The sequence below is a fragment of the Muntiacus reevesi genome, chromosome 1, assembly GCF_963930625.1.
Source record: "Muntiacus reevesi chromosome 1, mMunRee1.1, whole genome shotgun sequence".
Lineage (NCBI taxonomy): Eukaryota > Metazoa > Chordata > Mammalia > Artiodactyla > Cervidae > Muntiacus > Muntiacus reevesi.
This window is the reverse complement of record NC_089249.1, coordinates 39,518,265-39,534,998: the sequence shown is the minus strand read 5'-3', so window position 1 is coordinate 39,534,998 and position 16,734 is coordinate 39,518,265. Positions and strand designations below refer to the sequence as shown.

The 16,734-nt window shown below is 42.2% G+C and overlaps 1 protein-coding gene across 1 annotated transcript; it reads left to right on the top strand.

Annotated features, from left to right (window-relative positions):
* Positions 1 to 3,924: 3,924 nt before the first annotated feature.
* On the top strand, positions 3,925 to 8,777 carry PDE6H (phosphodiesterase 6H). The gene is made up of 3 exons (XM_065922045.1): positions 3,925 to 4,091; positions 5,095 to 5,135; positions 7,926 to 8,777. The coding sequence occupies exons 1-3, from the start codon at positions 3,958 to 3,960 to the stop codon at positions 8,000 to 8,002; spliced, it is 252 nt and encodes an 83-aa protein (XP_065778117.1). The 5' UTR covers positions 3,925 to 3,957; the 3' UTR covers positions 8,003 to 8,777.
* The last annotated feature ends 7,957 nt before the right edge of the window (positions 8,778 to 16,734 follow it).

Sequence of the window (16,734 nt, the reverse complement as noted above, 5' to 3'; positions counted from 1 at the left end):
ACTCAGTCCCGGCCTAGAGTTGTAACTTCAGAATGAGATAAACATGCAAAAGAAACTCGCCAGAGAAAAGGGGAAGTATAGTCAGGGGGACATAGAAATCAAGTGTCAATTTCAAATTCTCTGGGGTTACTGTTAGAGGTGTCAAAGAAATCCAAGGATGGCTTCTTAAGAGGGAATTTTGAGACCAGAAATGGGGAATAGTTGGAGTATTTGAATGATGCAGAGGAATACCCAGGAAGTGAAGATAGCAATTACCTCTCTGGTACTTGTCAAGCACTTGTCAACCCATGGTCCTAGGGAATGGGTGTGGATTCAGGTGAACCTGTGCTGCAACCATAAATTTGCTTTCAGGGTTCCCTTGACTGTCAGAAGATCTACTAGATAGTTATTTCATTTTGAGTACTTTTCACCAAAAGCTGTACATTGTTCCCGCTTATTTTCCCCATTACCCTAAAAAGAAAAAAAAAAAATTCGATTCATTTTATAGATAGAATGAGATCCAGAGAGGTGATGCAGCTTATCCAAGTTCATATTAAACAGTCTGGTGGAGCAGGAATTTGAAATTGTTTCCATTTGATCTGAAAGCATCTACTCTTTGCACTGTTTTGCCCCCAGAAGGTGATTTGGCTGATGAAGGTGATCTTTGCTGTTGTTTAGTTAGTAAGTCCTGTCTGACTCTTAAGCGACCCCATGGACTGCAGTCCACCAGGCTCCTCTGTCCATGGGATTTCTCAAGAAGGAATACTGGAGTGGATGGCCATTTTCTTCTCCAGGGGATCTTTCTGACCCAGGGATCGAACCTGCGTCCTCTGCATTGGCAGGTGGCTTCTTTACCACCGAGTCACATTATAGATTTGGGGTCTTACAAAGTAGGATCCCAGTTACAGCTGCCAGATATCATAGAAGATGCCCAGTTACATGTGAATTTCAGATAAACAACAACAGTTTCTAAGTATGTACCATGAAATCCATGAAATATTTGGGATATACTTATACAAAAAAAATCATTTGTTGTTTCTCTGAGATTCAAACTTAACTGGATGCCATGTATTTGCTAAATCTGGCAATCCTAAACTTAGTAGGGTCTCTAGGTTGGAGAAACGTTTGTACTTTTTCATTGCTTAAAAACAATCGGGAAGTCCAGAAAGGTTGATCTGAGAGTAATTCTCCAGTTTTCCTCTGTGGCTTTGGCAGAGTTGGGACGTGTCAGTCACTGGTGGCACAGGGTGAGGGTAATGCTGCCCTTGGCTGCCCTCCAGCCGTTCCCATGGTCCCAAACACACTTGGGGGAGGCACAGGATTGGCCTGTTTACCAGGGCAGGAGAGAGCCCACAGCACAGAACTGGATTCAGTGGGCAGAGAAGTTGGCAGAACATTTCCCAAAAACCACCGAGGGGTTTATGAGGTGAGGATCAGCTGATGCCTTCCCTGTGGCTTGATGGAGAAAGTCACAGGGTCGGGATCTCAAGACACAAGGTTCAAGGCATTTGTTCAGTCTTTTCATTTATGTATTCACTCATTTGACAAATATATATGGCACACCTGCTATATACCACATACTCTTGTAGGTTCTGAGGGTACCGGAATAAATAGAGACTGAAAAAAACAGCTTCATGCGGCATATTCCAGTGAGGGATAAAGACAAGATCCGCGGGGGACTTCCCTGGTGGTCCAGTGGTCAAGATATCACCCTCCAATGCAGAGATGTGGGCTTAATCCGTGGTCAGGGAGCTAAGAATCCTTCCTGCCTCATGGCCAAAAAGCCAAAACTTAAAAAAAAAAAAAAAAAAGCAATATTGTAACAAACTCCATAAAGACTTAAAAAATGGTCCAAAACAAAAAACATATATATTAAAAAAAAGAAAAAAGACAAGATCCACTGCATGCACAGGTGATCCAGGGACATGGCCAGCTTCACTCTCTTCTAGGTTCTAGCTCACAGCGTCATCAATGTGTTTCTATTAGACAAGTTGAGGACTGGCAGGAGAGAATGAAAATAGTGATTGAGGAAAAGAAAATAGGAAAAACATCTTAGAGGCAAGGATTTATTAATAATTTAACATGATTTTGACAGTCATAAGAAACAGTTGATAAATTTTACAATGTAAGATTTGAGGGATGCGACCTCAAACCCCAAAACCTGCAAGATGAGACAGAGAAGGAGCGGGCGTAGGAGAGCCGGGGGCATGCACTGACCCACAGCAAGTGCCAGACACGGCCTGGGGCAGGCAGGAGGGTCTCTGACGTGGAGAACAGGAGGAGGGTCTCCCCAGGGCAGCCTCAGCACCCACACTTGCAGGGATGAGCACGGAGGTGATGAGGAGCGTGGGGAGCAGCCAGCCAGAAAGGCCGAGGCTTGGAGGCCATGGCCCACCTGCTGGAACTGCCGCCAAATGAAAGTGTGTAGAGACCAGCACAGCCTCCATCTGTTCAGACACAAAGAGGGCAGTCAGGCCCTCTTGGCTGAGGCCCCCACCCTGATGGGGGGACAAGGTCAAGGGCTCCCACTCCTCTCCCGGAGCAAGATTTGAGGGATGTGTATTGGGCTTCCCTTGTGGCTCAGCTGGTAAAGAATCTGCCTGCAATGCAGGAGACCTGGGTTCGATTCCTGGGTTGGCAAGTTCCCTGGGAGAAGAGAAGGGCTACCCACTCCAGTATTCTGTCCTGGAGAATTCCATGGACTGTGTAGTTGGACATGACTGAGTGACTTTCACTTTCACTATTGTAGCAGAGAGAGGGAGAAAACATGGTTTCATGAGCCTAGCATTGTCAGGGAGAACTGAAGTTAAGGATACTAGCATACATTTATAATGGATGAAATATAGAATTCTATGAAAACAGACAGTAGGTCATGGAAGAGGTTGGTTCAAGGTAGGAGTTTAAGGTTTTGGAGCTTTTTCAGAATCTCCATTCCCAGATTGAGCACTATCAACTTTTGTGATAGAAAAGGAAAAAGAAAAAAATCTTTTAGTTTAGTGTTTCCTATTAATTTGTTATCACATGTTATTGTAACATGTAATAACAGTGATTTGTTATGTTCTTTTATTTGTACTTAAAGAATGACAATGTATCTTTTTGTAACTAAAATGTAAGTCTGGGAAAACCATATTGGATAAGTTCTTTTTGGATAGGAGAAAAAGTTGAAGATTCCTGAGAAATAAGTGGCTAAAGAATTTCTTATCTGGCAGGGGAGTTAAAGTACAAACTTACGACTTAATCACCTCTTATTGTCTTGCGTGTGTGTGTGCGTGTGTGTGTGTGTGTGTGTGTGTGTGTGTGTGTGTGTGTGCCGGAAATGTATTGAATGCTTTTGTAGTGTCAGTATACCTGGTTCAGAGTTACCCCTATCCAGACTACTACACTGTCACCTCCCATAACTAGAAAACAAGTCTTAGGATCACATGAAGATTAAATAAAATACGGGCCATAAAGAAAACGGGCCATAAGAATGGGTCAATAAACATTTAGAATCAGATTACTTTGTAGCTAGATGGAAAAATATGTAAAGCTTACAGAACATTTCAGTGCTGCCAAGTCTAGATAGTCTTTAGCACATTTCTCTCCCGTTACAGATGGTGGAACTAGTGGTCAATGAAAAGGACATAATTATTATACATTCATACAGAAAGCTGTTGGCAGACTTACTGGAACAACAAATCTACCTCGATTTATCAGTTTTTGGCTTGTAGCCTACTCTACTGGCTGCCTCCATTGACATATACCTCATTTTCTTAGATGGTAACTTCTTTAAAAGATGGTAACTTCTCCCTTTTGCTGTCAATACAAAATGCCAAGCTTCTTTATCAAGATGCTTTTCTTCCCGTCCCCCTGCCCGCAAAGATTGTTGTAAAGGTCTAGTAAGCAACGGTCATCATACATTGAAGAATCTTTCTTTCTCTCTCTCTCACTGTTCAAACAGCCTGAAAGAAAACCATCAACCACCCAAACACTAGCAGAATGAGCGACAATACTGCGTTGGCTCCTCCGACTTCAAACCAGGGTCCCACCACCCCACGCAAAGGGCCCCCTAAGTTCAAGCAGAGGCAGTCTCGTCAGTTCAAGAGCAAGCCTCCTAAGAAAGGTGTGAAAGGGTAAGACCAAAATGAAAAAGAAGGTTTCCTATATGAGAGATTCATGCTCACCATATTAAATAGACTTATAAAAATTTCCACCTCACTCTGTTTCCTAACACAATCTTTGCTGAATCATATTTTTTCAGTCCTGGAATCCTTTCTCTCTCAGCTCCCACATATACAGCTACATTTAACATGGACAATGGACCCTTTCACAGTGACCTTTGGCTTGACCTTCCAGACTCTTCATGACCACTCTCTTGCTGATGTAAACTGTGCTTTAATTTGGAACACAGAATCACTGGCTGCTTCTAGAACACACAGTTTATTTTTCTGGCTTCAGATTTTCTCTCTTCAGTTCTTTGTTTTTCTCTTTTTCTCCCTCGCAAAATCTGATTTATTTTTCAACACACACTCATGTTAATTTCTTTTGGAAACCATTACTGACTCCCTTAGACAAACATTATCATTTCTTCCATGTTTGCATTTTGTACATTCAGTTATTATAACTTGTACTATTTTATAGTACATCTCTTTCTTTCATCTGTTCCCTGAGACTGAGACCCTGAGAGAAAATTTGTGTGTTTGTTTTTTCCTTAACTCTCAGTACCTAATACAATTCCAGGAACAAAGCAGATGCTTAATATGTACTTTTGGATAAACTAAACAAATGAATAAATTAATCATTTTAATGACTTTTCATATTGCTTTCTCATTCCAATTTTTAGTTTAAAAAGTAGAGCTTGACCACCTTGCCCCACCAACTTTTTTTTTGCCCCCTGGCTCTCAATTGTCTTAGGTTACATTTTTACAGAGGGAAACTCTCTCTTTTGGGACACATTGTTTAAAACCTGTTTGACTGACATTTCCTTTGCCCTAGTTCAGTGCACACAAAAGGATTTTCTGAAATACAAAAACTGAAGCCTCTTCTTTCCCCTTGAATCAGGAAACTCTTCACATGACTCATTCCAGGATCTTTTGGCTCCGGTATCAGCTAACTTCACTTGTGTTTTTTCCATAGGTTTGGAGATGACATTCCAGGCATGGAGGGACTAGGAACAGGTGAGCAATCTGAATATTTAAGTGAGAATCTTACACCCGGACTTTGACCATTTTTTCTGCTTCAGGCCTCAAGGAGCAGTTCAACGTCATTGGAAATACATAACGCAACAGATTTTTTTGAAGACCTAGGAATGTAGGGTTTTAATTTAACTTCCTAAATAAGTATGTGTGTGCCCAGAGGCAAAAACTCAGAGAAATCAGACTAGTCCCAAAGTTCAATGAATCCTTGTGTTTTGTTATATACTCTAGAAGGTGTGGGCTTCCTTGGTGGCCCAGTGGTAAAGAATCTGCCTGCTAATGCAGGAGATGGATGGGTCGTGGGTTTGATCCCTGTGTCAGGAAGATCCCCTGGAGGAGGGAAATGGCAATCCATTCCTGTATTCTTGCCTGGAGAACCCCATGGACAGGGGAGACGGGCAGGCTACAGTCTATGGGGTCACAGAGGTCAGACACAACTGATTGTACACACACACACTGTCTCTCTCTCTCTCAGGCATACAATAGTGAATTGTAGACATTCACAGTAGAACAATTCTCAGAATGAGTTTAGCCCAACTCCTTTATTTTTCAGGAGAGAAATCGGAAACATAGAGGAATTAAATGATAATCTGAGGCTACAGAGTGAGCTATTGGAAACAAGGGTGGGGCCTGGAGAGCCTTTCCTCTCCACCGGGCCAGCCACTCCCTCACAAGCTTCCTCTTTTTTACACGTCCTCTGGCACTCAGAACAGGGCCCTAGATACTAAAGTATCTGGAGTAATAAGTTTTCATTGGCTAGAATTTTTATTGGTTGGATAATACATGCAAACTACTTCATATTCTCTTTTAAAAATTAATAGACTTAAGATTTTAAAGAAATTTTAGGATTACAGAAAAATTAGGCAGGATTTTTAAGGGATTCCTACAGATCCCCTCTGCCACCTTCTTTCCCCGTACATCAGTCGTACCCCCTATTATTAACCTCCTGCATTTAGTGTGGTACATTTGTTATACTTCATGAACCAACATTAACACATTTTTATTAGCTGAAATAGCTTGTTCATTCTTTGTGTTGTCCAGTTCTTAGGTATCCACCATTACAGGTTCATATGGAATCACTAGCCCCCAGATCTCCTGTGCGCTATCTGTTCAATCCTTTCTCCCCATAAACTCCTGACAACCACTAACCTTTTTACTGTCTCTATCGTTGCAGTTGTTCAGTCACTGAGTCGTGTCCGACTCTTTGTGACCCCATGGACTGCTACACACCAGGCTTCCCTGCCCTTTACTCTCTCCCAGAGCTTGCTCAAATTCATGTCCATTGAGTTGGTGATGCCATCCAACCATCTCATCCTCTGTTGCCCCGTTCTCTTCCTGCTCTATAGTTTTGCCTTTTCCAGATAGTCCTACAGTTAGAATCATATAGTAAGAGCTCTTTTACTTAGTAATATTTATCTAAACTTCCTCCATATCTTGACATGGTTTGATAGCTCATTTCTTTTTTATCACTAGATATTTTATTGTATGGTTGTATCACAGTTTATTTATCCTGTTGATAGGCATCTTGATTGCTTCCAGGTTTTTGGCAATTACGAATAAAGCTACTATAAACTTCTTTTGCAGGTTTTGTGTGTGGACACAAGTTTTCAACTCATCCAATACACTTTTGACAAATTATGGCATTCGTAGCAATCAGTTTCCTTCCTGGACAACTCTCAGTACATTTACTTTTTAAAATTTATTTTTAATTGGAGGATAATTGCTTTACAATATTGTGTTGGTTTCTGCCATACATGAATCAGTCATAAGCATATCTTATTATTTACTTTTTATTGTTCAGTGCCACTCCTTAGATCTCAAATAGAATTTCTGGTCACTTTGATAAAGCTCATCTGCCATTCTTCTAAATCAAATGCTTCTCTATTTTGACCATGTGCATATAAGGCCAGAAAATTCACTTTGGACTCTGGAACATATCCTTAACTCTGCCAAACTATTTGGAATAGTGACAAGAGGTTTATTCTGAGGGAAATTCTGAAGTCTTTGACCTGGTTCTAGTTCAGTCTCTACAACCATGAGATTTTTTTTTTTCTTTAGGTATTTAACCTCTTTGCGTATCAGTCAGCTTCTCTGTAACTTGGGAACAATATTATAATTTTAACAATACATAAAGGAGCTTGAGAGCAGTTAGAGAAGCCTATCTGGTTGGTAGGTAGTAGGGAAACTACATTTCAAGACCATGCGAATTTAAAGTGCCCCAAGATACAGGTTCGATCCCTGGGTCAGGAAGATCCACTGAAGAAGGGCATGGCAACCCACTCCAGTATTCTGGCCTGGGAAATCCTATGGGCAGGCGAGTCTGGAAGGCTACAGTCTATGGAGTCACAGAGAGTTTCAGACACAACTTAGCGACTAAACAACAACAACTTCTCACTTTAACCCATGACCTAACTAGAATTCCACCTCTGTCCCCTCCTTAGTGTTCTGGTGAGACTTCGAATGATCAGAGAACTACACTCCCACAGAATAGTCCCAGTCCGAAATCTTGGAACATCTCCCCGGAAAGGATGCCAAATTAAACTAACACAGATCCTGGGGGAGCCTGTTTGGGTGGAATCAGAGCCCCGAAGAGGATTAATGAAACAGTTGTTCTGATCCTTCCTGTGATGAAGGGCTGTTCTTCCCCGTCTTCTGGGCAACAGATGGGAGACAAGGGCGAGGTGTCTTTGCCTGAATGATGTCCTTTTGTGCAGAAGAGGCTCTTCTGGGGAGTGAGATTGGTTTATCAGTTCTTCTCTCTCTTTCTTGCAGATATCACTGTGATCTGTCCTTGGGAGGCATTCAGCCACTTGGAGTTGCACGAGCTCGCTCAGTTTGGAATCATCTGAACCACTGGAGGTTCTGCCACTCTCATTAGCATCTGCTGTAATTTTGATTACTTCTGCCCTATTGATCTGCCAGAATTTTGACATGCAGATGTGGGAAATGGTTTCACACACACCCACTTCCCTTAAGTGACTACTAAGAGTTGTCTGAGTGCCAGACTCTTTCATGCAGTATAGTTTAGCTCAGAATAGTGGGTGAAATCAACTTTTGATGAGGCATTTCCAACATCACCCCTTTTTCCTATCAGCTGGTTAGAAGTCATCCATATTTCTCTAAAGTCCTTCAAATCTATTTTTGCTAGGCCCTCAGTACTCTTGGTAGAAGGCTTTTAAGATATCATTTATGTCCTTCCTCTCCCCTTTTCTTTAATAAAGGAGATATTTACCTCGAATCTCAAGATGAAGTTGTATTAAATGCTATAAGCAAATATCTGTGGCCTTGTTCTGAGACCCAATTAAACAAAGAAGGCACAGTTACACAGGAAGTAAGCACTGTGCATGCGAAAAAGTGTGGGATTGATAGGCAAGTTCTGGTTTGACTTTGTCATGACCTCTTGGGTTCTAAATTTTATTGCACCAGGTTATCCCTGAGACCTGATGCAGCTTTAAACTGTACAGTTCTGAGCTGGTGGCAAACTGGAGATGTAAACTCAAGACCCTGACAATGAGTATTCTTTTTATTGCCTTGGTTCCATTCATTGAAAAGCTGTTTATCCTTTAAAGTTTAGACGTAGATGCAAAAGCTAGGTTATAGAATCCGAAAAATAAAATGATGGCTTGCTTCACCCCTAAGTTGTGTCAAATGTAATGTGCACACAGCTATCTTTCCCCAATACTTTCAAGGCAGTTGTGCAATTCGAGGGCTTTCTATCTGACCTGAATGCTCTAGGGTACTAGCAGTATTCATTTCTTCATGTCAGTTTTGTAATTTGTGGTAAAAGAATGAAGTAAATTAACCGAAAAGAGAGGCAGGATGATAGAGGGAAAAGAGTTTTGGGTTCTAATGCCATGTCATCATTTTGAGGAAAGATCTCATGCTTGGGATCCTCCAGTTTGCCTGAATTAGACAATCAAAGTTCACAGTAGCAATAAATCCTGGGACACAGAGTGAGCATGAGAGGTGCCCAGCACTGGACAACATTTCTTCTGCTGTTGATTCTATACTCACTGTTGTGCAGCAACAACATTATTACTGTCTGGCCAGAAATCTGGAAGCCCGAAGGACACGTTTGGATTGGAACTGGGTAAAGAGAATGGATTTCCAGGTCATAGGAATTTAAAGCCCACATCATTTCAGTTCAGCTACTCAGTCGTGTCCAACTCTTTGTGACCCCATGGGCTGCAGCACACCAGGCTTCCTTGTCCATCACCTACTCCTGGAGCCTGCTCAAACTCATGTCCATGGAGGTGGTGATGCCACCCAACCATCTCATCCTCTATTGTTCCCTTCTGCTCCTGCCTTCAATCTTTCCCAGCATAGGATCTTTTGCAATGAGTCCATTCTTTGTATCACATGACCAAAGTATTGGAGTTTCAGCTTCAGCATCAGTCCTTCCAATGAATATTCAGGACTGATTTCCTTTAGGATGGACTGGTTGGATCTCCTTGCAGTCCAAGGGACTCTCAAGAGTCTTCTCCAACACCACAGTTCAAAAGCAGCAATTCTTTGGTGCTCAGCTTTCTTTATGGTCCAACTCTCATATCCAGACATGACTACTGGAAAAACCATTGCTTTGACTAGACAGACCTTTGTTGGCAAAGTAATGTCTCTGCTTTTTAATATGCTGTCTTTTCTTCCAAGGAGCAAATGTCTTTTAATTTCATGGGTGCAGTCATTATCTGCAGTGATTTGGTAGCCCCCCAAAATAAAGTCTGTTACTCTTTCCATTGTTTCATCATCTATTTGCCATGAAGTGATGGACCAGATGCCATGATCTTCCTTTTTTGAATGTTGAGTTTTAAGCCAACATTTTCACTCTCCTCTTTCACTTTCATCAAGAGGCTCTTTAGTTCCTCTTCACTTTCTGTCATAAGGGTGCTTTCGTCTGTATATCTAAGGGTATTGATTTTTCTTCCTGCAATTTTGATTCCAGCTTGTGCTTCATCCAGTCTGGCATTTTGCATGATGTACTCTGCATATAAGTTAAATAAGCAGGGTGACAATATACAGCCTTGATGTACTCCTTTCCCAATTTGGAACCAGTCTATTGTTTCATGTCTGGTTCTAACTGTTGCTTCTTGACCTACATACAGATTTCTCAGGAGGCAGGTAAGGTAGTCTGGTATTTCCACATCTTTGAGAATTTTCCACAGTTTGTTGCGATCCACACAATCAAAGGCTTTAGCATAGTCAATAAAGCAGAAGTAGATGTTTTTCTGGGATTCTCTTGCTTTTTCATCCAATAGATGTTGGCAATTTGTTCTCTGGCCTTTTCCAAATCCAACTTGAACATCTGGAAGTTCTCAGTTCAAGTACTGTTGAAGTCTAGCTTGCCCAACTAGAATTCCATTTGTCCTCTCTTTATGTTGCTGAGACCAAGTTCATACTGCTTACTGCATGACAGGCCAGTAAATCAAGAGATGAGTCATTTGGGGAAGAATGGTGACTTCATCTGGAAAGCCAGCAGACCTAGAAGATGGTGGACTAGAGAACTGTGTTGTCTAAGTTTGGATGCTACTTTACTTTATAGAACAAAGTAGGCGAGGTGTCAGGAGGAAAAGGAGAAGGCAATGGCAACCCACTCCAGTACTCTTGCTTGGAAAATCCCATGGAGGAAGGAGCCTGGTAGGCTGCAGTCCCTGTGGTCTCGAAGAGTCGGAGATGACTGAGCAACTTCACTTTCACTTTTCACTTTCGTGCATTGGAGAGGGAAATGGCAACCCACTCCAGTGTTCTTGCCTGGAGAATCCCAGGGATGGTGGAGCCTGGTGGGCTGCCGTCTATGGGGCTGCACAGAGTCGGACACGACTGAAGCGACTTAGCAGCAGCAGCAGGAGGTAAAATTTTAAAAGGTGATACATTTTTTCAAGTATTTTCTGATTTTGGCCATAATCCAAAGGGGACTGTTAATTTCTTCTTTCCTGCAGCCATTTACAAGTGGGCCTGGTCAGGATGTTTCCAGTGAGCTTAAATAGAGGCATTTTAGCCCAACATTCAGACATGGGAGTTAGGGTTCCCAGAGGTGGGCTGTCATGTATGCTTTGCATTCACGCATGCTCTGGTGTGTCCGATTCTTTGTGACCCCATGGACTACAGCCCACCGGGCTCCTCTGTCCATGGGATTTTCTAGGCAAGAATACTGGAGTGGGTTGCCACTTCCTTCTCCAGGGGATCTTCCCCATCCAAGGATTGAACCTGAGTCTCCTGCATGTCCAGCTTTGGCGGGTGGAATCTTTACCACTGAGCCACCTGGGAAGCCCTATGTATACTTCAAGTTACAGGTAACATCCCTTTAGTGGTTAACTTATAGCAAAAGCAGTACAATACAAAGGTTGAAGTAAAAGATCAGATCCAATATGAAGTAACATTTGTTCTTCCCTAGTATACTTAGTGAAAGAAAGTGAAGTTGCTCAGTTGTGTCCAACTCTTTGCGACCCCATGGACTGTAACCTACCAGGCTCCCCGCTCCATGGGATTTTCCAGGCAAGGGTACTGGAGTGGGTTGCCATTTCCTTCTCCAGATCTTCCCAACCCAGAGATCAAACCCAGGTCTCCCGCACTGCAGGCAGATGCTTTACCATCTGAGCCACCAGGGAAGCCAGAGTACACTTAATACAAAATAAAAAAGTATAGAAGAAAAAGTAGGGTCTAAATTTAAACTTGAAACTATGACATGCAAGGTGAGTAGTGGTAAGGATGTCATACCACCCTCAGGAACTCCCGCCTCCACTCGTGTACCTGTTTTTGAGGAGTTGCTTTGTTTGCAGCCAGACCCTTTAGTCTGCACTTGCTCTTCCCAGTGGAAGGGTGTGCCTTTCACTTAGGGATGCCAGTGCTCTTCTCCGGCTGGAAGCCTGTCCACATTCATCTTACTTTGCAAATGTTTTCTCACTGTGAAGCTATGACTTTGACACAACAGGATTCACCCAGAGGAACACAGCCAATGGCCACCATGGAGAAGGATCTAGAAACCACCCTAGATCCTAGATCCTGAAGAACTGTTGAAGAATGCATAATAGTTAGGCTGAAAGAGAAAATGATCATTGTCAGCAAATTTTTTACAAAGGTGCAATGAACAGGATGGCGCAAATATTTTCTGTATGAGTCTAGTAATTAATGGTAAGTTAGAATAGATATAATTCATTTAGTATTTCCAGTTTTATTGAGATATAATTGACATACAGCACTATATAAATTTCAGGTGTACTGCATAATGATTTGACTTAAGTATGTCATGAAACAATTATCACAATAAGTTTAGTGAACATCCATCATCTTCTAAAGATACAAAATTAAAGAAATAGAAAAAAATGTTTTTCATGTGATGACAGAACTTTTAGAATGTACTCTCCACAGTTTTTACATATAACATATAGCAGTATTAATTATATTTGTCATCTTTCTGGGGCCTGTTAAACAATTTTTGGACTTCCTTGCTGGCTCAGTGGGTAAAGAATCCACCTGCAATGCAGGAGATGCAGGAGACATGGGTTCTATCCCCAGGTTGGGAAGCTCTCCCACAGCTTGGCAACCCACTCCAGTATTCTTTCCTGGAGAATCCCATGGACAGAGGGTCCTGGCAGGCTACAGTCCATGGGGTCACAAAGAGTCAGAAATGACGGAAGTGACTGAGCACACATGCACGCATGTTACACCAATAGTACTAATTTATCTTATAACTGTGAGTTTGTATCTTTTGACTGTCTTCATCTAATGCCCTCTCCTCCCAGCACCCTACCCCTTGGTAACCACAAGCCCATTCTCTTTTTCTATGAGTTTTTTTGCTTGTTTGTTTGACTTTGAAGTATATTTAACCTACAACACTGCGTTAGTTCCTGTTACAAAACATGGTGTGGAGTAGACATAAAGCGCTTTCAAACTCTAAAGTTTCATATTTTGTATTCCTAAATTCTAAATCTATCTTTTCTAATATTTTAATAAGGAACAAGAAAATCCTGATTGCTCAAGCAGCACATATGAAAGAGATAAAGCTAAATTATTGTCCCTATCAAAATCCCAGGAGTGGAGATGCCATATTAAGACAGAGTGAGGAAATTTTTAACAAAGGGACTATTTGCAAAGGTTTGGGAAGTGTTAAGGAGAATCTACAAAAGGTAGTAGAGTAACTTGGGGCTACAGGACCAACCTAGACCTGGAAGAACCCTAAGATCAGCTCTGATCATAAGAAAGCACCACCACCCACCACCCCCCTGGTGAGAGGGAGGTGGTCTTCAGTAGTGTGATACTGCCAACCCGCCCCTGATCACGTGGGCAGTCAGGAGGGGAGGGGTGAGGCTAATTAATAACCCAACCTTGTTCTCCTATGCTCTACCTTTGCCCTGATGCCTCCCATGGGATAAATTTAACTTTGAAGCCACAGAGCTTATCAATGTGATCAGTAGGGGCCACTTTCAACAACAAAGAGCAGGTGGAGAAGGGTGGAAAGTGGGTGTGAAGGGGCAAATTGGAAATATACTGCATAGCAATAGTATGGAAGAACAGACACTTTGTCAGCCGGTGATGTTTACTTAGAAGTGGAAAATAGCATGGATACGTTTGAAACCTCCAAATGTGATTCTAACAGGTAAACCTGGGAAGTGGAGAAAGCACAGTGTCAAATACGAAGAACACAACAGATGAAAGAGAACAATTGCAGAAATTCTCATCAAATTTTAGGGTTTGGAGGATTTAAAAAAAAAAATCTTCTATGTTTTGTTGATAAATAAGAGCTGTTGAGAATCTCTTCTTAAAATGCACAAAATTTGAGCCCCACTCCAGGTTTTCTGAATAAGAATCTCTAAGGGCGATATCTTAAAATCTGTATTTTTAACGAGCCCCCAGTAATTCTTTTTAAAAACAGCTTTATTTTATTTTGTATTTTTCACCAGGGAGGATCTTAATTCCCCGATCAGTGATCAAACCCATGCCTCCTGCATTGGGAGTGCAGGGTCTTAAACACTGGGCGGCCAGAGAAGTCCCTCTGCAATGATTCTTATATTTGTGCCAGTTTGCTCCCTGATGTGGTCCAAGCCTACATTTTAAACATCAGGAATTAGCTAATGCTGAACATGTTGCCACCCACTGACTGATGCAAGTGGTTCTCTCTGTTAGTCACTCAGTCGTGTCTGACGCTTTGCGACCCCATGGACTGTATGTAGTCTGCCAGGCGGCACGGCCCATAGAATTCTCCAAGAATTCTGGAGTGGGGAGCCATTCCCTTCTTCAGAGGATCTTCCCAACCCAGGGAATCAAACCTGTGTCTCCCACATTGCAGGCAGATTCTTTACTGTCTGGGCCACCAGGGAAGCCCTTATGTGCCCCTAGGAACACACCTAATGTGTGAGAATACAGCCTAATGGCATGCGTTCTGACTCAGACTGTTGTGTTGACTAATAGAATAGATAATGCCTCCCTCCTCCACACCTGACCCAGGTAAGAGATTCTCTAGTTGCAGAGCACGTCAGAGAGTTCAGAATCTAAGTGTTGGACAAATTCCAAGAAGCTTGAGCCAAAGAGGCACCATTATTCCCAGGGCTGACCTCTTGCCGTGGCCTGGCGTGGCCACTCTCCCTCTGTAGCCTGTTTCACTCCCATCCTTGTCTGCCTCCTCTGACAGGAGTAGGTGGACCAGGAACTTAAAGAGCTTTTTCTGGACAGGTGGTGGCAGTGAACCTCACTGATCCTCCACCTCTTTCCTGTTTGCTTGTATCCTTGGGTAGAAGTTGTGGGGTGATGGGGCTGGTGAGGTAGGCACCAACCCCCATTCCAGAGTTCCGAGCATCACAGTTAGAGCAGAAAATAGTATATAAGGAGAAAAAAAATGCTCTTCTGATAAGAACGCCTGAGGCAAATAGACACAGCTGCTATTAAACAATTGCTATGGTGCTGTTGACCTTGACTGTGAAAAAAAAATCAAGAAGCACCGTAAACTGAGGAAAGGAGAGCATTTTCTCAATAACTAGAGAAGTGAAGGGAAAAGATACACGGACAAGAACAATCAGTAAGCCCAATATTCAGTGCAAGAGGGAAAATAATCACACAAGACTGAACAACATCAAAACCAATATTATGAGAACTAAGCAAATATGACACTGAATTATTTAAAAGAGAGAAACAGAGGAGGGCTTATGTTTTATAGAAGACTTGAGGGGAAGGGTTACACGGGTCACAAAAATAGCATGTTTGTGTAAATTCACTTGTGCTTTTTGCAACTGGAAATGAGCTGCTTGATTTCTAACATCTCCATGGCAGAGTCAGACTGCTGAAAACTGAAATTTACGAGTGAGAATCATGGGGAAGATTCTCCACATCAGTCACACCATCTCCTTGGGGCAAAACAGCCAGGAGGCCTGGGTTCTGCCTGGCTGTGCTGCCCAGAGCCTACTAGGTAATCAGGAATTCACTTGTCTTTTTTTGGGCTCAGTGTGTGAGAATTAAAGCAAGGATATTGCATTAAATAATTGCCAAGTGTAAAATGCTAAAAATCAAGTAATAAATCTAGGCATATGTCAAACAGGAACAAACCGTTTCTCTTTATGGCCAGAAGTCCTAAGGCACTGAGCCTGTTTTCCAGCTTTTTGCATTGAATGGTTAACTACTTTCACTTTTCTCCAGGGTCCCCTAAACTAAATCATATGTAGCGCTGCCACCTGCTGTCATGAATGAGCACTCCATGAACACTGTGAAGCCCTTATCTAACAGACGTTTGAATCCATGGGACTGATTCTGAATTCGTTCCTTTCTATTGACCAGTTTGAACTGTTATGCTACTTGGCTATTCATATTTGAAGTGCAGTGAAGTAAAGTCGCTCAGTTGTGTCCGACTCTTTGCGACCCCATGGCCCTGTAGCCTACCAGGCTCCTCCGTCCCTGGGATTTTCCAGGCAAGAATACTGGAGTGGGTTGCCATTTCCTTCTCCAGGAGATCTTCCCGACCCAGGGATTGATCCCAGGTCTCCCGCATTATAGGCAGATGCTTTACTGCCTGAGACACCAGGGAAGTCCTATTCATATTTATCATGTACATATTTGTCTACCCACAACATAAACATTGAAAGAGTATACAAGTGAACACAAATTCAACGTAAGTCTTGTTTCCACTCAGTGCCCTATGTCCATATCCAATGTGACTGTTATCTTTAAGGAAAGGGGAATTTATGACTGAGTGATAGTCAATTGTATATATGTACCACATCTTCTTTACCCATTTTTCTGTCAATGGATATTTAGTTTGCTTCCATGTTTTGGCTATTGTCCTGCAACAAACATTGGGGTGCATGCATCTTTTTGAATTATAGTTTTCTCTGGATATATGCCCAGGAGTGGCATTATAGGAATCATCTGTTAACTCTATTTTTACTTTTTAAAGGAACCTCCATACTGTTCTCCATAGTGGCTGTACCAATTTACATTTCCACCAACATTGTAGGAGGTTTCCTTTTTCTCCACCGCCCCTCAGTATTTATTATTTGTAGACTTTCTCATGATGACCATTCTGACCAGTGTGAGGTGATACTTCATTGTCGTTTTTCTTGCCTGGAAAATTCCATGGATGGAGGAGCCTGGTGGGCTACAA